Source organism: Aquila chrysaetos, chromosome 21, assembly GCF_900496995.4.
Source record: "Aquila chrysaetos chrysaetos chromosome 21, bAquChr1.4, whole genome shotgun sequence".
Lineage (NCBI taxonomy): Eukaryota > Metazoa > Chordata > Aves > Accipitriformes > Accipitridae > Aquila > Aquila chrysaetos.
The window spans coordinates 2,325,369-2,350,572 of record NC_044024.1 but is presented as its reverse complement, the minus strand read 5'-3'; the positions used below and the strand labels follow the sequence as shown (position 1 = coordinate 2,350,572).

The 25,204-nt window shown below is 38.2% G+C and overlaps 1 protein-coding gene across 3 annotated transcripts in view; it reads left to right on the top strand.

Annotated features, from left to right (window-relative positions):
* Positions 1-25,204, top strand: part of BRWD3 (bromodomain and WD repeat domain containing 3) — a 64,006-nt gene that overhangs the window by 17,643 nt on the left and 21,159 nt on the right. For all 3 annotated transcript variants that reach the window (XM_029996598.2, XM_029996597.2, XM_041118881.1), the window contains 17 exons: positions 2,028-2,188; positions 4,028-4,249; positions 5,880-5,980; positions 6,692-6,762; positions 7,916-8,016; positions 9,837-9,877; positions 13,969-14,073; positions 16,200-16,353; positions 16,881-17,015; positions 17,873-18,001; positions 18,400-18,625; positions 19,315-19,485; positions 21,336-21,519; positions 22,037-22,130; positions 22,829-22,978; positions 23,798-23,874; positions 24,882-25,059. In XM_029996598.2, coding sequence (XP_029852458.1) covers positions 2,028-2,188; positions 4,028-4,249; positions 5,880-5,980; positions 6,692-6,762; positions 7,916-8,016; positions 9,837-9,877; positions 13,969-14,073; positions 16,200-16,353; positions 16,881-17,015; positions 17,873-18,001; positions 18,400-18,625; positions 19,315-19,485; positions 21,336-21,519; positions 22,037-22,130; positions 22,829-22,978; positions 23,798-23,874; positions 24,882-25,059 — 2,300 coding nt within the window. The remainder of the gene's footprint in view (positions 1-2,027; positions 2,189-4,027; positions 4,250-5,879; positions 5,981-6,691; positions 6,763-7,915; positions 8,017-9,836; positions 9,878-13,968; positions 14,074-16,199; positions 16,354-16,880; positions 17,016-17,872; positions 18,002-18,399; positions 18,626-19,314; positions 19,486-21,335; positions 21,520-22,036; positions 22,131-22,828; positions 22,979-23,797; positions 23,875-24,881; positions 25,060-25,204) is intronic.

Sequence of the window (25,204 nt, the reverse complement as noted above, 5' to 3'; positions counted from 1 at the left end):
AATATTTTGAGATGCGAGTATACCTTTTTGATTCACGCAGTTCTTTGTGTGCTTAAAAAAAAATGTTCAAAGCCATTTGAAATTGTTTAAAGGCGGATACACTGTTATTATTTACTTAAGTGATTTAAGCATTGAAAGGCACAGCAGTTACCATATTGCTAAACGACTACATTTCTGTGTTGTCAAAACAGTGTCCACAGTGTGGGGGAAAGGGAGGTGTAATATTTTTAAGAACTTAACTTTTAAGATGGCATACCTAAATAGTAAATAGAGTAATGTGTAGGCAAACCTGACGGTACCTTTGTGCAGCATTTATCACTACAGGATCTCTGTGCCTTCCTGTGGGGAAAAAGGGTTAAAGATTTCATTTTTACTTTGCTAGGGGAGACAGTTTCATGTAACAGTTCCTCTTTAATATCAGGTATCAATTGAATAGTAGGTTGATAGTAAATTAATTTGGTTTAGTGTGTTTTGCTTTTTTAGTATTGCTGAATATGTGTTTTTACATGAAAAACAAATATTGACTGAAGGTGAGGTCACGCTGGGAGCCTGATGACTTTTGCAAGCATCTCCACCTTTTATGGAACTTTTGTTTTCTCATATGTAGTGTTTCAGTTGCATCGAGTGATTAAAAATAGTCCAAATTTCAGAGCATAAAACTGAGAAATGAAAATACTTTCTGCAAATCTGGAAACAATTTATTTTGCTTGCCCATTTATCTCTCTGCTTGCATATAAATACTTCAATTGCGTAAATTTACAGAAGTGTTATGGGTTAGTAACCCTTTGAAATGGTGCTTCTTGACTTTGTAGATTTTTTTTTTTTTTAACGTTCCATAATCTTTTTTGTGTAGATAGGCAATGATACGTTGATACAATTAAGAAAATGGGTCAAGTTGTTCACTATACTTTTAAACTAAAGGACTGAAAGGCACTAAAGAGCTTCGTGCTGCTCCTGTGAAGCCCTGCCTACTTCAATGTGCAGTAGACAAGATAAGGGGTTTCTTCAGGGAGCCTGCTATCGCAAGGACTCAGCGAAACCTACCGATATAGCAATGTTAGATCCTTAAGTGCCATTGAAGAAAAACTCTCAAAACTTTAAAATCCAAAGTTCAAGTGGTATAAATTAGGATAGGTGAAATTCAATACCCCAAATGATCTCAGATTACGCATCAAATCAAAGATTAGAATTAGGATCTTTGTGTTCTACAGCCATAAGCCAGCAAAGGCACATAAGTGCCTGTTTTCTCCTTTTCTTGTCTAGTGGAAAGATTCATAGTTATCATCAGTGAAACTGCTAACAGTGCTTTTTTACATGATGTTTTTCTGTATTTAGATTTCAGGCTGTTCTTGTAAGGACTCCTAGGGTTAGCAATATGAAATAATTTGTTGTTGTTGCAGTTTTTTCTTGTGCTTGCCATTCTTTTGACTGGGGCTTTTTCCATTGGTGCCACATATTTCTTATTCTTCAGTTACATTGCCATAGAAATGCATCGATGTTGCTGCTGCTGCTTATAATGAGAGAGGTTTTGTGAGGAACATGTGGAAGACCATTGACTGTCACGTATGATCTGGAACTCATTTCAAAGAAGGATTTTGATCACAAAAAAAGCACTTTATTATTATACTCCAAAAATAAATTTGTCGTAATTGTTTTAAGGAAATTATATGTTACTAATACCATGTTTGCCAAATCCATATAGAATAAATGTACCTGTTGCCTGTTCATGAATTGAACACTTGGAATAACTTCTAGCTGTGATGGGAACTCTTTATTTTGCTTTGATTTTTGTATAAGAAAGTAGGTGCAGTGTGTGGTGTGGTAGATATTGAAAGGCTTCATCAGGAGTGGGCTTTCTTTTTACAAGACTGTACAGAATGTTCTGATAAGGTGGAAGGGGCTCTGATTTATGGATTATAATAATAAAGCTGTTACCAAATATTATATTTGATTTAATATTTATTTACTTCGAGCTCTGGTCAAAATTAATGTATTAGTTTTCCTCTTGTTTTGTTTTTCTCTCCCAGTAAATATAATTTCTGCCAGGCAATTAACTGGATATGGACGTTTCAGCCACTTGTTCCCAACGTCCACCTACCAACACATGAAAATGCATAAGAGGATTTTGGGACATCTATCATCTGTTTATTGTATAGCCTTTGATCGCAGTGGGAGAAGAATTTTTACAGTAAGTTTAAAAATTTTACTTTTCTTGGAAGATTGCTTTGCTTGGTTTGATTTCTTTCTTTCTTTCTTAAGTCCTGCAACAGCCTTTTAGTCACTGATTGAGATGCAGACATGGCTTCCAGAAAAAGAAGGGAAGAAAAATCTTTAAATGTATGGAAAACCCATCTCTTTCTATGCTAATTTTCACTTTTCATTTGACTTGGTATTTTAAAATTGCTCATGGCTCTGGTAGACTGAAACTTAGTCAGCTATTTGCTTCCCCATGTAGAACCTTACAGCAGGGTTGTTCCGGTCCAAAGCTTGCAACCCTCACTTGAGACGTGCTCATTCTTCTTTATTTATCATCTTTCTTGCTGAATGGCACCTGCAGTATTCTGGGATTTGGATTTAATTTGCATGCTGCTTGCTGGGTTAAATCTTAACACTTTTTTAAAACTACGTTTTACCTTTTGGTAACCTTGGAAATGCTGGCAATCCTTTCCTTACATTTCAGTAAAAACTTGTTGATGAATAGAAGACCTCATTACTTCATCTGCAATTTACTTCTCAACTAAATTTACTTTCTAGAACTTGTAGTATGTCAGTGAATATATGAATATTATTTTAAGTTTTTCTCCAGAATATATTAACATACATTTCTGTGATACTGCCCTTGCTTTTTGTTGTGCATATTTAAAAATTAACAGCTTTTTCAAATTAATAATGCATCTTTTAACTGTTAATGTTAATCTCTGTCTTGTCTTGTCTTTGCCCTTGTCTCTTATCAATAGGAGTTTAGAAACAGATTATCTGGCAGGCTAATTGTTGTCTTTGTGTTCTTGCTAGCTTCTCCACTCATTATAAATTGGTCAGATAGAGATGTTGTTAATGATAATTACTCTGGGTCACAGTGAGGGCCTTTCCATTTTTGTTTATGCCATAAAGAAATCTTTCTCATCTGCAGTTATATGAAGAACTGAAAGTGATTTGTGTTTGAATTTAGCTGCAGTTAATAAAATGTAATTTAAAGTCAAATGATGTTGATATTGCAGTTAGTTTTATTGTGTTATGTTCCTGAATATATAGTAGCAATCCTAGCCCCTAGTGTTAATATTCTTTGTAGTATCTGAATAGTGGAAAGGTGTGTGAACTGTCTAAAAATTCTTGGTAATATTGGGATTGAGTATGAAATTATGTAGCTGCTACTATAAGTAAAAATATTTTACAGTGATGTGCATTGGATATGCTTTTGAATTGTGTCCTGTCCTGAACTGAAATCTCACTGACATAGCGTTTCAGTTGCATGTGATGTTGCATGGTTTCTTTCTTTGAGTGGTCCAACTTTCTTCCGTTAACAGAAATTGAACCTCATGGTACATCTGCCTTACAGCTCCAGGAGCACGGCAGAGGCTCTGAGATCCCTCAGATGCTTAAGTGCTCTTTTTCCTTAGAGCTTAAGTCTTATGATCACTTTGATTTTACTACTGGCTTGATCCAGCTCACACAGATAAATAGGTCTTTTGGTAGTATGTAATGAAACATTTTATCTTCTTAAATTTACTTTAATTACTACTGCACTGTACTGAGAGGAGTTGTGTTAACAGCAGTAATCATATCTTAGTATGAAACATAAGACAGTGGCTTCTGTTTTATAAATATCTAAATCCCTGACCCCACAAGGTGATTCCCAAACTCAGGTAGTTGTGCCTCTGTGGAATCCCGCTGAAGTTGTTCTTCTGGCAGGTTCATGATGCAATAGTGCTTTAGATACCTGTTTGTCTACAGTGCACATGTGTATTACGCACACATAAAACAAGTATGTTATTTTATATAATCTTTGGAAATTTTTGTGTGCCATTAGGGGTCAGATGATTGTTTGGTCAAAATCTGGGCTACAGATGATGGGCGCCTGCTCTCAACGTTGCGAGGACACTCAGCTGAAATTTCTGACATGGCTGTTAACTACGAGAACACGCTGCTTGCTGCAGGCAGTTGTGATAAAGTAGTCCGAGTATGGTGTCTTCGAACCTGTGCCCCAGTCGCAGTGCTGCAGGGCCATTCAGCTTCCATTACTTCCATACAGGTAAGGAATGACATTTTTTTCCTAAACCCTTGAATTAAAATGGTACTAAGAGATGTGGATTAGCAATCGGGGATCAAGTATATCTTTTCATCTCTGGCGCCTAGATTTGCCCCAACTCAAGGGCGTTGTTTCCTGGCAAACTCAGTCCTGCGCAGTGGCCAACAACTGCCTGAGGGGAGGATCCTGGTTCTTCCAGCTGCCTTTAACTATGTGGTCCCATTGCTGCTTCCTTAGATCTAGCAAATGCATGGTTACCGAGAGCATCAGATCAACTAGCTGAGCCAAGGAGACATGGCTGGCATCTCTGGTGATAGTCCTTGCATAGCGGTTGAACCAACAGTTGTGTGTTCGCAGAGAATGTTTATATTTCAGAGGAATACTGTCAGCTGAAAATCCTTATTCGACATTGCTTATTTGCTCATTATCTTAGCCTGTACCATAAAGAGCTGTTCTGGATATTGTACCATAGATAGACACTGCAGCAGCTGCAGTACAGCACAGATCAGGGTTTGCAGAGAATCTGTGCTTGTGCCCATGCAGTTTCAGTTGTGTGGCAAGTGCCCAGTGAGCAATAGCAGAGCAGGACAAAGTAAAAAAGACTAAACTGCCGGCACCCAGTTGTCTAGTGGTGGCACAGTCAATAATGGCTAGTAATTTGCAGTTTATTTGCTTTAAAAAACCCACAACTGCCAGGCAGAAACCTCCAACAAAACAAAATTCCAGGATAAAAAAAGACAATCCCTGCAATTTGGCAGGTTATGCACACAGAGGGGAGAACACATGGGTAACGAGAATCCCTCTCTTCTGGAGCCTTGCTGCCTTAGATTCATCACAGGCTTCTCCAACATGCCAGTAGTCCCTGGGAGTCTCATTTCTCCCCCTCTTGCCTACACTTCCAATTTCATCTGATTTTCCCTATGCCACAAGTTAGTCACTTTAAGGTAATTGTTTTGGAGACATATTTTACAACCTAGTTTTGTATATTATTTGTTAATGTGATATGTTAATGCATCACTCACAAGCTTTTTGTAAAACTCTGGTAATTTAGAGAATAATCACAATCAGTCATGGCTTTTTGAGGAACCAGTGCTTGATCCCTTTATCAAAAACCAGATAGCCAGAGGTTTAAAGGTATTGCTGCAGTTAGGAAATTAAAGTGAGAGACTTCAGAATGAAAAGATTTCCTACTCCTTAGAGAGGCAGAGGAGAGGTTCAGGAAGAGGGAGGGAGTGGGAGTCCTACTGTGCTGCTGGTTTTTGTTGGGCTTGGATGCAGGAATCATTTTTGTCTTTGTTACCATATTTGATCCAGTTCTATCACAGAAAGAAATAATTCATCATCTTGTTGCCCCATTAAAAGGGTCTAGGCTTGTTTCATCTCTCCAATTTACTAACTTCTGTGTGGTAGAAACAAAGACTTGCTAGTCAAAATGTAGGTGTTTTCCATTTCCTCAGCTTTATTTTTATGGAAGCTCAGATTCTGTGATTATCCCTCATACTGCTCTCTGTACTCCCGGTGAGAGAGCTAATATGTTCGTGAAAAAGATTCGTATCAACATCCATTTACAAGTTTCCAGCATGTAAGGGGAGAAAGAAATTAGTTGGTTTAACTGTTACAACTTTATTTTTAGTTCTCTCCGGCAAGGAAAGGAACAACACGATACCTCACTTCCACTGGTGCTGACGGAACAATCTGTTTCTGGCAGTGGCACGCTAACACCATGAAATTTAAGTAAGCCTGTTTAGATAATTATAATTATCTTGAATAAAGGACGAATTTATTTTGAGTTTTAGCATGGAGAGGAATGCTGAGATAATTAAATAAGGGCATGTTCTTTCTCAATAAACAAGTTTCTCGGGATATGTTCTCCCATAGACACGCTGTGCAGGAGTGCCATACCAGTGTGTGGGGCAGGGAGAGCTTTCAGGGAGTCTATGGCATTACAACCCAGAGGGGAGGCAGAGATCAGGGCTATTATTTCTGGGTTTTGTGCTTTGCAAGCCAGTGTTGTGGAAGAACTTTCAGCTTTTATGTTTAGGACTAAATCCTTGTCCAAAATGTACAGGCAGAAGAATTTATTTGCTTTTAATCAGAACACCACACATATGTAGACAACATCAAACTCATACTTAATAGGGAGTAAATGTTATTAGACTAACCGTTCGCCAGGTTCTGTTTTAAATAGATTTGAATTGGTGAGTATCGTGATAAATAAGTTAAATAGTCTTTTCAATTTAGAAAATGATAGTTTTCTTACTAAACTAAGGAAGAAAATTACTAAAATGAAAAATAAGTTTTACTAGGTTTAGGTGAGAATTCTGAAATAAAGAGACTTAGGATGGGCCAACTGACCTTAACCTGCTGAGCTGCAGTGCACTATTCTTGTTGAACGGCATCGGAATAAAGTAATGAAAAGTAAAAATGTTGTGTTGTTGCATATAGGGATCGCCCTGTAAAATTTGCAGAGAGGTCCAGGCCTGGTGTTCAGATATCTTGTTCATCTTTCAGTTCCGGTATGTATGCATTGTAAGGTAGCTGAAAGTATTTTATGAACTATAATTCCTTTGGTGACAGGACTGTTACTTCTTTTTTAATACAAATGGTATTAAACCCCTTTTCAGTTAATTATAGCACTGTCAAATTGTGATTGTTTGAAATTTTCCATGCTAAGCATCTGCCTCAAGCTGCTTTTTCTCTCTTTTTTTTCTATAATTTAAGATAAAATGTCTTGATTTACTTCCAAGGAAGACTATGCGTTCAGTCTGTTGTTTTGCACATCAGAGATTTTTCTTTGTAACGTCCTTTTAAGGTTTTATCTTGTAAAGTTTTTGAATGAAGAGTTCTTGAAATCTGGCAGACAGGTGGCCTCTGTTCGAAGGTTACACTTTTGCTAATCTTCCAAATTTGGCTAAGTTCTAGGAGGATCATTTCGATGTGTTTGAAAATGTTAGCTTAACTGACATCCTTTGTTGCGGCTTTGAATTCTCAAAAATAGTGATTTTTAGAAACAAAATTATGTAATTTCTCGTTAATTTTTGCTATCTGAAATTGAGAGCTGTTCTAGAGGCATGTGAGCCTTGCCCACGTTCCTTTTTTAAAACCAGAAATCCTGAAATAACTAAAACCATTTCAATGCAGTAAGCAAAAAGTGCCCTTTTTGTGCAATATTGTAAATAGAACAAACATTACAAGAAAATAGCTTAATCACTGACTCCTGATTCAGCCATAATTTCTCTGATGTGTGTCAAACAGATGTTGAAGGTGCGCTTAAATATTTTCTTTGATATTTACCAGTGAGAACATGAAACTATTCCCCATCTAATTTTCCACATAGGCTGATGAAGAACGCTGTGTTAATTTCTGAGGCAAAGCAGAGTAGTTTGTTGGATGAATGTTGTAACTTGCAATATTCTCTTCCTTTGGTCAGAAAGGTTTGCAACTGGAAAATATTGTAGAGCTCATAGTTCAAAGCTGATATGGTCTGAGAAAATACAGATCAAAGCAGAATTTGTCAGAGTTAACCGCTTTGTTCAGCACATATGTTTTGATTACATTAAAATTTTCTGTTTAAAACTGTAGTTTGCTGCTTTGACAATAAAGCAGTAATTACAAGTCAGTTGTTCCTTGGATGGCTTTTCTTCTCACAGAAAACACTGTCTTCCTTAGGTGGCATGTTCATTGCAACAGGTAGTACTGACCACGTCATAAGAATTTATTATTTGGGCTCAGAATCTCCGGAGAAAATGGCTGAGTTAGAATCTCATACGGTAAGAGAAAAATTGGAAAGCAAATCTTCTTTTTCCCTGCTTTACCTTATTTCAGGAACTTCGATTTTGTACATCCTATTTGACTTGTTTTCTGTCTTTAGAGTTGAGCTGGCTCTCAATGCTCTGGTATTTAAATGCCTGAAAATTTGTGGTATGTTTATTTTAAAATTCCTCTGAGGCAGGAGATGTGTGCAAAACATGCTTTATGTATTTCATTCCCCCAGCAAACTGAGGGACTAGATGATTTTCCCATATTCTTGAAGAAAGTCTGTGTTGGAATGAAGAATTAAAGCAGTTTTCATGCACGATGTGATTTTTCCTATTAAATTTACTCTTGAGTATTTAACTTTAGTTGTGACCACAAATCCGCATAACAAGAAAAAACAAAGTAATTCTGGTTTTAGAGCGTGCAGTCAAACTTTGGATCATGATGGTAATTTCATTTAGAAAATAAAGCAAGCTTAAAAGCATCCTTTCTCAGGTAATGCAGAAGGGTTCTCGTAAAAACTCAAACTATTTAAAATATCTGTACAATGACTTTCAATGATAGTTTTTGAGTTCAAGTCTTGATAGCTTTTATTAAAACTGTTGAATGTTTCAGTTTTAATGAAACCCCATAAAGAAGCATCACTAAAGCAATATCAAATCTTTCTTCATTTCTTAGTTGTTACCGAGAGCAGGTGATGATTGCGTTATTTATTATGTGCATGGTAAACAATATATCAGAAAGGCAAGCTTATAGCAACACTGATAGGGCTGTCAGTTGTGAGGAGTTCAGAGCATTTGTCTTTGAACCTTAATAGCCCAGCTGCCCACCTTAACAATATTTTATGGATTAAAGCTGAGGTCTAAATTGATTCACTGAACTTCAGTGGGAGTTATGGGTCTCACATTTAAGTCTCAGACCTCCAAACCAACAAATCTAACAAGTATTTTGCTCACAAAAGAAAAAATGTTTTCTATATTCAGCAGTTCAGATTTGGAATAAACCATAATTCCTTTTATTTTTGCAAGTCTGCTCTTCTTCATACCACAGACTGCTGTCAGCCCACCCCTGAAAAAAAATCCTGAACTGGGCACTTGGTTATCAGGAGCTAGAGACGTCAGTGGGAGTGAAGATAGCAAATGCATGTAGCCAACACAAGTATTTAGCAAAATAAAAAAATTGCAAAACCATGTCTAAAACAGAACATTTGTTTCTCAACAATTTAAAAGTGGAAATAAAGCCAAGGTGTGCATTTTTTTGATGAAATGTTTTGATGCACTTTAACATTAGGTCTAAAAATTGCAAACCTGCTGTGATCATTTATTCAGTTAAGTGATTCTTTCTCCATCTTGTTGAGTGCTGTACCTACCAGGCCTTGTGAGCTCCTGAGGTTCCTTATTCCTGCTAACTCTGTGGAGTCTAAAAGGTGCAGAGTTCCCCAGGCAGAGCTTACCCCGGGTTGTGTACGGTCCTGTGGCACTGTGCAGGAAGACTGTGCTCAGGCAAAAACAGAGCTGCTGCAGCTTCTTCCTGCTGAAGGTCTAAGAGTCAGGGAGACTGAGTCAGAAATCGTTTCTGTCTCTGAGCTACTTCTGGAGCAACACGAAACCATCACCTCTCTGAAGTTTTTTATTTCAATGTTTAACACAATATGTCTGGGCAAGTTTTAGCTTCAAATGTGACTTTTCTGTTCTTGAATTTGTAAGATAGTATGTTGTAGGACGTGTACGGGAAGATGCAATTTGCTAAATAAGCTGCTCATTAAGATCTTTTTGGATGAGCGTTTCAGCTTACAAAGCACTTAACTACTATTTTTTTCTTCTCTCCTATTTAGGACAAAGTGGTTGCAGTCCAGTTCTGTAACAATGGTGACAGGTGAGTGGCTGTCCTGGGATTTTGACATGAGAAGTATGATATTTAATTTTCCAAATAACTTGTCAGAGAAAATTTGGTGCAACAGGACCAAATGGGCTTTGATTAATCTAGACAAATTGCTTAAAGTACATTGCAAGATGTGTGTCATATCCACAAACTTGGACTTGCTGCCTTCTGCTGTAACAACAAAAATGTTCTGTAACTGTGCTTTTGTTTTGTATTTTTTTAAACTGAGCAAATTGGAAACCAAATTTTGTATCCTTTCTGTGTAAGAGTGTCTTACTTCACAGGTAGCCTTGTTAAATACAGAAAGGGTTACTTCTGGAGTAAGAGCATTATAATAAATGTACTTTGAAGCAAAAGTTAGAACTGTTACACATACATAGATGGTCAGACAAGTAAGTCTGCAAGGAGCTGTGGTCTGATCTTCATTAAAGGAGCCTCTCTTGCGAGGTGCTTTTACCTGGTAAAACATCTGAGTATATTCATTGTTTATAATGGGATCAGGGATTTGGTTTCTCAATTACTTTTCTTTCTTATTTTTTCTTAACTAGAACATCAGGTTAAATGTGGGGGAAAAAAGCTTGTTGGCTTTATCATTTCAGTCCTGTTAGAGCAAGATGAAAAATAAGCACATACACGTTTATTTATCTGTGTGGCTGTTGTTTGAGTTAGTGACTTTTGGGCATCCGTTTTTCTGGAGCTGCAGGAAACAAAAGGGGTAGCATGGTGACTGTACCACATGTCTGTTTGCCAGCCATGGCTAGTGCTGATGGCCAAGGTAGAGGCAAAGGGGAGGCCAAGCTACCAATGACAGTAGCACTTTTGGTAGCTTTTACATTCAAAGCAGATATATTCCCTTGTTTCTGTACTGGGGCACAGATGAGGAGGCCACTTCTTTACCAACTGCTCTTGCTCTGTCCTCTCTGTAGTAAGTAGTATGGGAATGTGACACTCTGACTTCCAAAAAAGTATGCTCTTAGATTAGCATCTGAGTAATGCTGTCTGCACTGACCGAAAGGATGTACAAACTCAGTGCAGTCATTTATGAAAAGAAGATAAACATGAAAGGGGAAATAAGACTTGGTGTGTTGTCAGAAGTGAAATGGAAGGAAATCAAGGAAATAGTGGCATCTAAATGATGAGTATCATGCATAATGAAAACAAGGAACTGTAGAACTACCTTTTATCTTGGGGGTTTTTGTTTGGGTTTTTTTTCATTACTTCACTGTGCTCTTATTTATGATCCATATGAGAATCATGTTGAAGCTGATAGTGTTGTTGATAGATTATGTATATGTTTGGGTTTTTTGTTAGAATTTACTTCTATTGCATATGTTATCTGTATCATTTATACCAGCTGGGGACCAGAAAGCAGCCAGCGATTAGCATAATTTGAAAACATTTTCCAAATAATATGACATTGCTGATATGTTGCTGAAACATAAGGCCATCCACCCCTTACTATCTGTCTCATTTAATTCCTTGGTGAATGATTTCTTTTGCAAGTCCCTCTCTGGGCACATTGAAAAAGCAAGTTGTCTCTTCTGGTGCTCAGAGTTCTGAAAAATGTGGGAAGAGTGTTTGTTTTCATAAACACACTCAAAATTCATAAGAGCTCAACTTCTGTGAGGTTCTAGAGTGATAAACATGATAGGATGAATAAACAGGCCCTCATCCCTCATCGTGTATTTTTGTAACTCTGAAATTGCCAGAAAAAACCAACCCCCAAAAACCTGACTTGCTTCCAAGGGGGAATAAGCAAAGAATAGCTCTTTAATGGGATTTAAAGGTGCAGTTGATCCTTGCATCCCAAATTTGGATCCAGGAGTAGATGCTTAGTAGATAAAATTCGCCTGCTTAATTTGTCTGCATTTGAGATTAAAACTCTCCTTTACACATGTTCTTATTACAATTGTTTGGCTTTTCACAAGGATTTGGATTTTTTTTATGTAATACTTCAGTAGTGTCCTACCATATTTTTGTGGTGTCTCCTTGCAACCCACTATCTTTAGTCTTCACTGAGTCACCAGTACATCTAGATAGCTTAACATCACCAAGTGTCACGTTCAATGGCTTAATCTTAACATTTCCTGGAGTGAAGACTGTGTGAGTCTGTGTTCATTTATGTGACTAATGATGAGCTACAGTACTTACTTTGACTAGTTTCTGGAACTGAGTATATGAGACAGTTACTCTACACGCATATCACATGCTCTCTGAACTCGCAGTCCTTGGTTAATTGGTCTGCTTTATTATTCATAATAATTTACTTATCTCTGATGACATACCTGGCAAATATGTGAATTTCTAGGCAAATATGTGAATTTCCAGTTAATTAGTTTAGATGATAACAGTAATCATGTGGTCTTAAAGTTTATGAAGCAAACCATTCCAACCTGCAGAGCTTTCAGTTTTTAAAACTGTGCTAAGCCAGGATGCTATCTCTTATGCAGCAGTGAAAGTCAGGATGCTCATGATAAAACGTATAAAGGTGCCTATAGGCGTGTTTGTGTGTCAAACTTCTGCAGCACAGCTGTGTTGGAGAGTGGCGTGACAAGCTTTGATTAGTGATCAACATGTTAATGTAAATGGGCTTATGCCAGCTTTTGCTCATATTCCTTATTTTGCTTGGCAGGAGGTTTAAGGGATATGTGCAAGCAGGAGCCTTCCAAGCAAAACTGTAGCTTTGCCAGTGGAACTGCACCTGTACTTGGAGATCTTTGTCATGTAAAATTATGTGGGAATGTACTGCTATAATTGTACTAACAGTTCCTTCCAAGCACTGTGAGAGCACAGGTCTCAGCGGGGGTATTAGGTCACATAGTCACTGAAAATTATATGCTATAGTGATGCTTTTAATGGAAAAGTGATAGCTTCCTTTTTATTTTAATATAAAGAAGTAAAAACAAAAAGAAAATAAACTTGTCACAAGCATTTTTTAACCATTTTTCATCATGATGAAAAAATTCAGATCAGGGAAACTGAAAAGGGGAAACAATCACTTATTAAAATAAAATTGAATAGGCTTGCCTTTTACATGTAATTTTGTGTGTAAAAGGAATATACTTTTAAAGGTGTTGGCCATCCTATGAAAATGTATTACTTGAGGAGCTTTTTTAAAAGTTCTCAACAAAAATTATTTCTGTGACATTGATAGCCAAAGCATTATGATGTAGCTAACTGCATTTGCTGGATGCTTGAATTTTTTAAACAAGGAGGAGTTTAAAAAAGAAAATACTCATATTCAACTTCACAGGCAGGGCTACCTACTTGTGTTCAACTTGGGTATTTCCCTTCCCTGTCTTCACCCTCTCCCTAAGTTAATGTATTATAATTTATGCTAGACTTCTGGCATGCAGTTTTTCTTTCTTTGCTGCCACTATGAACTGCTCCAGAGATTTGCTGATGTCATTAAAAAGGGAATGTGCAGCTTGTATGAATTACGACATTGAAGTCATTCCAAGGCCATCTGCTAGCTGTAACCAAATGTAATTAATGTTGTGGGATATAAACTCTTTTGTACCGTACAATATCTGATATGAAAATTGTAACCTCACTGTCTTTTAATTACATTCTCTAGATCAGAGATGCACAAACAATATAAAGAATAAGTGTTGAAAAAAGATTAAATACATTCTAGCTTCTGTGCTGGTGTGAATGGGCGTGCTCTTGGCTTGCCAGCGTTCTGTAGCTGCCTGTTTCCTGTGGCAGTAGTTCATGGATATTTTATGAGTTGTTAAACACGCCTATGTGTGGGCATATAGAGAGTAAGACAAGTATATATATACAAGTATATATATACTTGTGTACATGTGTGTGTGTACGTTTGTTGCAGAGTAACATAAAAGTAAGTGCTTGTAGCGACGTTTTCTAAGGTGAATGACAGTCCTCTGCCAAGCTCCTAAATATTCTTGCCACAGGATTTAGCATGCCCACACTGTTGCTGAGGATGGAAAACTCCATAGCGAAGCTACTGAATAGTGAGAAAATAAGATCTTATGATGGGCATGTGGGTATTAGACCAAAAGCAGTGGTGACTTATCCTTATTCAGAATTTCATTACTTTTGTTTTGTTTTGTTTTCCATAGCTTAAGATTTGTCAGTGGAAGCAGAGACGGAACAGCAAGAATATGGCACTATCAGCAGCAAGATTGGAAGAGTGTGGTCCTGGATATGGCTACTAAAATGACAGGGTAAACCAAACTGAAACAGAATACACTTCATAGCCACATTTACACAAAAGCCAAAATCTTCCATTGTATTGAAAACTATTTATTTACTTCCATTTTGAGTTAATTTCAGTGCATGTTTTTTGTGTATTGAAAATGCCGTGGCTCTATCTGTTAAGTTACACAGTTAATTAGGCCCCAAAAGAAAAGATTAATACATTGGTAGTTCCCTACTCTAATAGTTGCGGAATATTTAGTATTTTATATACAAAGTAAGAATGTCAGAGTTCATCTCACAGAAAGAGGTTTTAGTAGAACCTCATTGATCACATGCTGATATGCTAATATATATGTCCAGCATGTTTCTTAACATTGTACTTTTCCTTAAGTTTTCAAGTAAGAGGTGAGATATGGTGATTTGGTTCTCAGGTTCAGTTAGGGTTTTGTGTTTTTCTTTTTGAGATCCTCAAGTGACTTCTGTAAATGGCCTTGTAATTGAATATGCACAATAACAAAAGGCAGAAATGGAGAAATCTATTAGGCATTTTGCTTTGCGGAATTCTTTATATTTCATATAGTTACATTTTTAATAAGTTAGCTGTCTGTGGAGGGTTAACCCTGGCTGGACGCCAGGTGCCCACCAAAGCCATTCTATCACTCCCCCCACCTCAGCTGGGCAGGGGAGAGAAAATATAACAAAGGGCTCGTGGATCGAGATAAGGACAGGGAGAGATCACTCACCAATTACCGTCACGGGTAAAACAGACTCAAGTTGGGGAAAATTAACTCACTTTATTACAAATCAACCAGAGCAGGGTAATGAGAAATAAAACCAAATCTCAAAACACCTTCCCTCCACCCCTCCCTTCTTCCTGGGCACAACTTCACTCCCGGATTCTCTACCTACCCTCCCCAGCAGCGCAGGGGGACGGGGAATGGGGTTTATGGTCAGTTTATCACACGTCGTTTCTGTTGCTTCATCCTCTTCAGGGGCAGGACTCATCACCCTCTTCCCCTGCTCCAGCGTGGGGTCCCTCCCACGGGAGACAGTCCTCCACGAACTTCTCCAACGTGGGTCCTTCCCACGGGCTGCAGTTCTTCACGAACTGCTCCAGCGTGGGTCCCTTCCACGGCGTGCAGTCCTCCAGGAGCACACTGCTCCAGCGTGGGTCCCCCGTGGGGTCACAAGTCCTGCCAGAAAACCTGCTCCGTGGGCTCCTCTCTCCACAGATCTGCAGGTCCTGCCAGGAACCTGCTCCAGCGTGGGCTTCCCACGGGGTCACAGCCTCCTTCAGGCACCCACCTGCTCTGGTGTGGGGTCCTCCACGGGCTGCAGGTGGAGATCTGCTCCACCGTGAACCTCCATGGGCTGCAGGGGGACAGCCTGCCTCACCATGGTCTTCATCACCACGGGCGGCAGGGGAATCTCTGCTCCGGCGCCTGGAGCATCTCCTCCCCCTCCTTCTGCACTGACCTTGGTGTCTGCAGGGTTGTTTCTCTTACATGTTCTCACTCCTCTCTCCGGCTGCCATTTCTGTGCCCGCTGTAACTTTTTTTTTCTTTCTTAAATATGTTATCACAGAGGCACTACCGCTATCACTGATGGGCTCGGCCTTGGCCAGCAGCAGGTCCGTCTCGGAGCCGGCTGGCACTGGCTCTGTCGGACATGGGGGAAGCTTCCAGCAGCTTCTCACAGAAGCCACCCCTGTAACCCCTCTGCTACCAAAACCTTGCCACAAAAACCCAATACGCTGTCGAAGTATGATTTGGATTTATTTAGCAGGTTCTTGCTCATTATAGAATTTACTCATATTAATGACTGATAAGAAAAATGCCTTGTAGGAAAAAACTTGATAGAACTGAACTGCTTGAAAGAAAGAATTGGGATAGGCAAGGGTGATCACTTAAGAAGAACAGAAGAAAAACTTGTCCTTTTTAAGGAAATAAAACTCTCTAAATCTTAGTGGTACTGAATATTTTCTCTATCCGGTTTTTACCGCTACAGAAGCCATCCTTCATTCTCCTGCATTAGCCAGTAGTCACGGTGCTGGCAGCCATGCTGTCCCTAATTTCATACTGAATTAGGACTGTTAAACGTTTCTGTATGTCGTTACTGATTTATTTCTTCTTTAAATTATTGATTTCCTTAGGAACAATGTAGCATCTGGGGAGGACAAGGTGACTAAACTGAAGGTTACTATGGTGGCTTGGGATAGATACGATGCCACTGTCATCACTGCAGTCAACAATTTCCTTCTCAAAGTGTGGAACTCGTCCACAGGGCAGCTTCTTCACAGCTTATCTGTGAGTAAAATTCAAGTGGGTAATCCCAAATGGTTATAGTTCAACTCTGAAACTGATTTGAGGCTAAACTGCATCATCGTTCCCCCTGATGAGGAGTTTTTTGTCTTGAAGTATGCCACCTGTCTTACATTTATTGGGAGGAGTATGTATCACGGGGAAAGGAGCTGATGACCAAAATGCTGCTAGACCCTGGTGATTGCTGGCTGACAAGGGAGCCCTTTGAAGGCCACCATTTGTGCCCAGATTAGAGGGCCGCAGCTGTCCTTGCTGCTGATTTCTTCCTCCTCCCCGTCCCTGTCCATCTCAGCTGTGCTGAGCTGCAGTCCGAGGCACTTACAAAGTGGGCAAAGATAATGCCAAGCCTCTGACAGAAATGTTGACTAAGTACAGTTCTAGTCTAAGATCCAGTAAATTGAGCTGTCATGGATGACTACCTGAACTGAGATGTCCTCACACTAAATACTAGCATGTTTGGAGATATGACATGGAGAAATATTACTTTCTTTTTCACCATGCTTTCATTGCAGGGTCACGATGATGAAGTTTTTGTTCTGGAAGCCCATCCGTTTGACCAAAGGATTGTACTTTCGGCGGGTCATGATGGAAATATTTTTGTTTGGGATATAGACAAAGGAACAAAAATTCGCAATTACTTTAACATGGTAAGAATGATCAGGGAAGGGTTGGGGTTTTAGTTAGTTAGTTAGCTAGCTAGTTAGTTATTTCCACAATTGTGTAAAACTGATCTTAAGGCAAAAGCAGATTTCATTATATACCTATTGTGACCAATGTTACAACAGGATTAGGGGAAAACTCCTACATATAAAAGAAAACCCTGTACTCTTCAGTAAGAAATATCAAGGTATGTTTTTGCATATTGTAAGTGTAGCAGCAAGTCTTTCATGGGATCTGTTACATCTGAATATTATTCATGTGTATGGGCATGGTTATACCGTGCAAAAGATGATAGTGACTCCCAGGGTAGAGCAATGAAAACCAGTAAGCCTGTGTGTTGTAGCACAATGCTGTGGTCTGGGAAATGGTATGGTTGGCTCTGTGCTGCTTTTATCTTAATGCGCCCAGTGCCAGGTTTGTTGGTTTGGTTCCAGTGCTGAGCAAATGCAGCTGTACTGCTTCAGGACCTGAGCTAGCCTCTTGGAACTTGGGGCTGTGAAACCTGCTTGTACGGAGACAATACATGTCTGAGATCTTTGGTGCGGGCTTGCCCTGTGTCTTCCATTAACATAAAATGTAGACTTCTAGGTCATTGTTTCAGAACATACATTAAAAGTTGTATTGAAGTTTCAGGACAAAGAGAAAATGCAAGGTTTTACTTCGTTGTTCAGTGGAGCTTTAATAATTAAGTGTAAAAAATATAAGTGCACATCAGTCTCGAGCGAGATGAGAAATTACACAGAATTAGGATTACATACTTGGTGGAGCACAGGTGAAATTTTTGTAAAAATGCTCTTGCAGAGAATGCATGATTGTGAAAGGAATGTTCTGTGCTTGTATACAGATTGAGGGCCAAGGCCATGGAGCTGTTTTTGATTGCAAGTTCTCACCAGATGGACAGCATTTTGCCTGCACAGACTCTCATGGACATCTGCTACTATTTGGGTTTGGATGCAATAAATATTATGAAAAGGTGGGTTAAATTAATTTTAAACTCTTCTGTGTCTTGACCTAATTTTGTCTTAGAAGTATTTGTGTTACGGTTTATTCTCTTGCCCTGCCCCAGACAAAATAGTAATTAGATCTTGAAGCAGTTGCTGTTTACCTAAATCAAAAAGATTTAGACGAGAATCTCTAGACAGGGAAACAAAGCATTAACTTCTATCTGTTCACCTCTGTTGGCATATTTTACTATTGAATTTTTGCATCAGGCCATGGTAGTAAACCACATTTGTGGTAGGAATCTGTTCTCTGTCATAATATTTCTTCTGCTGATCCTAAGTGTAGGAGTTGTGGTATGGGAGCCATTCCAAAGCAGCAAGACAGCTGCAAATGGCCATTGATTTATTTACTAGATTGCTTGTCTTGCAGATTCCAGATCAGATGTTCTTCCATACGGATTACCGACCACTGATCCGTGATGCAAATAACTATGTGTTGGACGAACAGACTCAACAGGCTCCACATCTTATGCCTCCTCCATTCTTGGTGGATGTTGATGGAAATCCTCATCCCACGAGATTCCAGCGGCTGGTACCAGGGAGGGAAAATTGCAAGGATGAACAACTTATTCCTCAGCTGGGATACGTAGCTAATGGTATGCTGTCTAAAACTCATGCATAATACATGTATTGCACAGTATTGAGCACCAGCTCAGTAGGATGATACTGTAAGGATTTGTTTGTTTCAGTTGTCTTCTCAAACTAGTGGTTTAAATTCAGTATAGATGTAGAAGAGGAGATAGGGTGGCTTTATGGCATAAAGGAAGTGTATGGAATTACCCTGACTGGAGGCAAGACGAGGAGACCACAGTATTCTGAAATCTGTGGACTTCTACCAGGTGTATGGCAGCATGCATGAAGTATTGTCCCATTAGCTTCAGTGTAACTGTGTATGTGAGTAAGGAAGCAGGAAGGTAAGACAGATATTGAAAAAAAAGCTTTTGTTTCTTAAAACAGGTTTTTTTCCTTGTAGATGTAAACTTTTGAAAAATGCTGGTCTCCGGAAGAGATCTTCCATTATTACGTACTGAAGCATTATTTCTTTCTGCTGTTTTTAAGGGTTTGTGTTTATATTTTACGTGTGCTCTTTTATTTTAGGTTTTTATTATAACTTCTCTTTTAAACTTTGCCTCCATTTATTACATGAGAGCAGAAGACCAGCTGGTGATCAGATGTTTTGCAGAGCAGACAGACAATTGTGCATAATTTTAAGTTTGATTGTTTCTATGGTGTTTAGTAAAACAGAAGTCATTTTGTAAGCAGTTGTGGCTTTATTCTTGTCAAGGTGATGGTGAAGTAGTTGAACAAGTCATTGGGCAGCAAACTAATGACCAGGATGAGAGTATCCTTGATGGAATGATCAGAGAGCTACAGAGGGAGCAAGATCTGAGACTAATTAATGAAGGAGAAACTCTTCCAAATCCTCCACTCAATAGATCCCACTCTGTTAATGGAGGTAAGTGTCCCTTCTTTACCTCCATCATTTCTTTTCCTAAAGCACCGTAATGTACTAATCAGAATGTTTTAGTGTAAGTTCTGGGACTATGTCTTTGAGGATGCTTTTCTGTCTTGTTCTTACACACCTTGTTAACCTGTGTGGAGCACTTGGACATTCAGCTGATGCTAGCGGAGGAATTAAAAGTTTAAGGTGCAGCTGAGGGCACATAATGGTCTGACTGGGCTGTATCTGATTACCTAGAACTATTAGACTGTAATTATTCCTGTTATAAACCTTACCTAAAAAATAAACATAAAGTTCACTGTATTGTCTTGATATCAGTCACTACAGAGATGGTACTTTGTAACTGCATAATGTCAAGATAACAGTGTATAATTAGAGAATGTCAAGGGAATACAATGCTGTGACAGACTAATGGCTTCCTGTTGCAGCATAAATGCTAAGGCTGAGCATCAGTGTTTATAAAATAAATGTGTCTGCTCTGTCTTAGTGTTTCCTTAGAAAGCTTGAGATCGTTCTCCTGGTAAGTGTTCTGCTACTGTGATTTTATTTTTAATACACAAAGTGATTAAAAATTTAGACCAAACTCAATCAGATGTGAACAGCTGACTGCGAGGCAGCTTACTGAGTGCGGTTGATGTAAGAGAGTGGATGCTGTGGACTTGTGCTGCAAGTCATCCTGAGCTTTTAAAAAATTTACATCTGCTAATAAATTAGTTCTAGGTTAAATGACTGATTACGCGTTTGAATTAGATTTCCTGGCAAAGCTCGTTAGGATTGATAGATTTGGAGTTGCTTGTCTTTAAATTCAGGAAGGAATAGGAAAAATACTAGTGAAAGATGCTGAAAATACACTTGCTTTGATCTAAATTGGTATTGTCAAGAAGGTGGCCTAGAAAGCAGCTTCAACTCACAAGAAGTCTTTTCTGCTTCTTATAGTAGGTTGATGTGTTGTGCAATCCCCGTTTTCAGTTTTATTTGTATGTCCCTGTAGTTGTGTGAAAGGGAATCTCCAGGTATGAGTGGTACAGAAATTAAAGTAGTTACCTTGTAGAACTTCCATTGATCAGTGACTTTGCTACATGAACTGCCCATTTGTGTAATTTAGAGTATGTATACAGTACCTGATATTTTAATAGCCAATTTTTTTTATATAGGTTTGCACAAATGTGAATGCAATATATTCATGTGGTGAACTATATTTAAGCATGTGGAAATTGTGTTGATGCATTCCCAAATGATGAGATAAATTAAGGCAATGATACCAGTGATTCTGATATTATCAGCCTTTTTGTCTCACTTTGCTACCTAAAGTGTCTGTTTTCTCCTGAGTATGTCACACTGCGTTGTTGTACCACCTGACGAAAAGCCCAGAGAAGGAGCGGTGCCTGTGGCACAGTAGATAAGTGTTACAAACACAGCACAAATGGAGGTAGAACAGAAACCTTAAACCTTGCAGCAGTCTATTATTTTAGATGTCAACGTCATCTCTTCCTGTACAATAGAATTTAAGATCCATGATTTCAGAGCCTTTAAGCAGTTGACAAGGCTTTGATTTGAAGGTCACTTAAGTGCCTTTTAAAACTTTTCTCATGGATTATATTCTTTGCTTGCCTCAGATATGTCTAAGATATAGCAAGCCACAGTGATGTTACAGTAGCATATGCATCTCCAGTAGTCCGAGGCCAATACACAAAAATGTTCATCTGAAGCAAAAGACAAAGCCACTTAACGTAGAATAAGTGTTGTTTATTGCCAAAAAAGAATCTCTGTTCAGTCCTTAAACTTTAAATTCTAGATTTTATTGGTGGTTTATAGAAGTGAAGAAAAATCTTTTTCTTCCTTAGCTCTTCGAAGTCCGGGTTTGGATGTTACATCTCCACCAAACGTTGGTCTCCGGAGAAGTGGTCAGATTGAAGGGGTCCGGCAAATGCATCACAATGCTCCCCGAAGTCAAATGGCAACGGAGAGAGATCTCATGGCATGGAGCAGGAGAGTTGTGGTGAATGAGCTTCCTCCAGGCATCAGCAAGTAAGATCTTAAGTGAGACAGGAAAAAAAGATTAAATTGTGTAATGTTTAATGATTCCTCCCTACACCTGTTACGAGTTTTAAAAAATGATTTTTCAGAAATGTGTTGGCTTTGGGGGTTGGTTGGTTGGTTGGTTTGTTTCAAAATCCAGATGTTAGGATTAGAGTGGTAGCCTCTGCTGGAGAGTTCGAAGTAGTAATTCCTTCTCTTCACAATTGAATCTTTCTTCAGTAGTTCAAATACCACATTTGTCTGCAGCTTTATTTAAAAAAAAACCTTGAAAATAATTCTAATACATTTCAGTTTACTTGAAAATAATTATGCATGCTCAACTAACAAGTTTGCTTCCTTGACTTGTGATTCCAGGAGTGAAGTTTTTGTGGGTGCTGCTAGGAGGACTTTTGCACAGATTTCTTATAGCAAGGGAACCAGAAGTATTTTAATGTGTATATTAATGAGACTGTCAAGTTATATGGTGATTTCTTGAATAAAATGGATGTTTCCTATGTATAATTAGGGTCCAGGAAGAATGTCGAGCTGCCAAAGGTGAAATTGAAATTAATTTATACACTGTTGAAAAGAAGAGAAAGCCATCCCACACCTTACAACGGGTGAGTTAATTCACTAGAAGAGAGAACCTGGGTGTGAGGCAGTTTTGAGCAAAAAAAAAAAAAAAGACAAAAACCACCAAGCCAATTTTATTAAATGATTTAGAAGCTCAATAATACTAATTGTTTCTCATGCCAAACCAATTTTATTAAAGGATTGAGAAGCTCAATAATACTAATTGTTTCTCTGGCTCTCTGTCTTCCTTCTGTAACTGTAATTTGTCTGTCTTTATACTCTAATATGCAAATAGCAGTGGTAAATCTCTATCCTTAAAGCTTCGGCAGTGGGAAGATGCTGGGAAGGGAAAAGAGCAGAGCCACAGTGGGTGTTCAGTTTGACTCGTGGAAACTAGGAGAAATACTAGAGGTGCCACGCTTTTTTAAGTGGCTAGCTTTTATCTTACCCAGACATTGCAGGTATGTTTCAGAAAAAACGATATTTCTCCATAACTTCCTTTCTAAGGACTGCTACTTTAAAAAGTAGAAATGATATTGAACCAAAAAAACACACCTGTACGTGCACTGTAACGAACCACGAGTGTGTAAAAGATATCTTTTCAATTCTAATTCTAGATTTCCTAGTTGTCATTTGTAAATGGGATACAACATACAGTCGCTTTAATGAGGCATCTTTTAACTGTGTAATTCATTATTAAATCTCTAATCTTTTTCTTTCTGTCCCTCCTGTCCCATGATAAAAGAACGATTACCAACCAGGAAGTGGAAGGTCTTTGAGAAGAAACCAACGCAAACGCCAGCATGCCTACCAAACACGCTCCACCATAGAACACAGTCAGCAAGGAGCAAGTCGAAATGCACGTGCACGGGAAGAATCAGACAGCTCCTCAGAGGTCTGATATATCAAGCGATTATTTCAATAGGTTCTGTGTTCACAAATAGCGTGGTTTGACAACAGATGTGCTGAGAGCGCTCTTACCATTAAGGCTTCAAGTTTCTCCACGTAGGAAGAAACACTCAGATCATTGACTCTTGGATTTGTGGTGTTACTGTAGTATGTTGATCTTGGAGAGTGGAGGATCATTTACCTCAATGCCCGTACAGTATTCAAAACTAGCTTAAAACAGGTTGGGTATTTTTGGAAATCTGAAACATTTTCAAGTAAATTTAACTGGGTTGTGTTAAACCACTTGCTATTTTGGGATTTCACACAGCACATATATTCTAGGTCATATTCAGTACTTTGATTTCATCTTCATCTGTAGACTGCTGTTGAAAGAGATTGAGTATTGGTATTAATCATTGATATTGGCAAGGGAAGAACTTAAAATATACCGGATTAAATATAACTTGTTCTCATTAAGCATGCAAAGTAAAAAGAGACTGAACATTGTCACTTTGCAAATGCGTTAAATGTACAGAATAGCTATAAAGCTGGTCACTTGACACTAAAATTTATTAATCAAACACTTAAATAAGAACTCATTCTATGGTTCTAATGCCATTAAAATTCACATCTCTTTCTATAGGAATTACATAAGCACGTAGTATAATATTAATTAAGAGACAGAAAGAAATTGTGGACTTACTTTAAGCTAAACCAGTCCTTAAATACAAAGCTTTCCTCCGGTGAGACAAGTCCTACAACTTGCGAACAAAAATGATACATTTTAAACTTGGCCCCAAAGTGAAAGCTTCTGTTTTTAATACAGGAAGATGAGACTGTTGGCACAAGTGATGCATCTATGGATGATCCTGTGGCAGCATGGCAAAGTGAAAGCAGTTCCAGGTAGCTTTACTGGTCTCTTAATTGTTAACATTAGCTTATTAAGTAATTTAAGTAAGACATAAGTAAGACTTAAGTAAGTATTGTGCTACTGTGACTACAAGTCAGTACAGATTTGTTACACCTTATGACAGATGGAAGCAAAGTGTCTAGTACGCTTAGGTAGTTTAAAATGGTAACCAACAAAATTTGTGGAGTCTGTGAACAGACAAATACTTTTATGAGTGACTAAGTAATTGTAGAAATTTTTATAACAGTATTTAACAGAAAACCAGTGTGAAAATTTCTTAATTTTGAAGACTGACTTTTTTTCCAGTCCTTCATGGAGCATTTTATATTGTAGTTTTTTGTGGGTTTGGTGTCCGTGTCGCATCCCCCCCCACCCCAAAGTCAAGAATGGTTTTGAAAGACCATTTGTACGAAAACTTTGTCTTTAATTAAGAACTGCTTGAAAAAATCAATGCCAGTTAGTCATATGCGATAGAAATATTGATAGAAGTGCATACATATCTTCTGTTTCCAACTTTTTCTGTTGTCAGTATGTATTTGTGTACAATTTTTACAGTCTCTTTTCTTATTCTTAATGTTATGCTTTTATGGCTGGAAGGGCCATCAGCTAATATAAATACTGTATGTTTGTTATTTGGATATTAAAGAAGTCAGAACTGTATTTTTAGAAGAGTGCTCTAGTTTTCTAAATTTTTCATGCATTTGTGCAGTCAGTTCTTATGAAGTCAGTCTATGAATCAGTGAAATAATTAGTATGAAAATAGGTATCAGCCATAACTGTAGTTTTACTGTGAGTTTGCAATTGATAAAATAATTTGCTGAAATACATAAATTAGAGGGCACTAAGGTTTTCTTTAAATTCACATGAGAGAGAAATTTTGTGCTAATCCTGACATCTGTTCCACATAACCAGAAGAGCAGGTTGCATGTTTGGACCTTTCACTCCATTGTGTGAAAACTGAAGTGCTGTTTTCTTTCTTACAACTTTTTATTATCTACAGTGATTCATCAAGTGAATATTCTGACTGGACAGCAGATGCTGGAATTAATCTCCAGCCGCCAAAGAGACAAACCAGGCAGGCAGCTCGGAAAATCTGTAGTAGTTCTGAAGATGAAAATATGAAGGGAACAAAAGGACTGGAGCCCAAACGAAGGAAACTTAAACAGCCTAGAAAAAAGGTCAACATTTTAAATTTTTTAGTGTCTTTTTTTACTTTATGAATATAAATTTTATTTTGAGTAGTTGTTTTCAAAGTAAAATTTTTCACAAAAATTATATAGTAAGAAAGAACCTATGGACAGCACAGGAATTGTAGTACCAGTG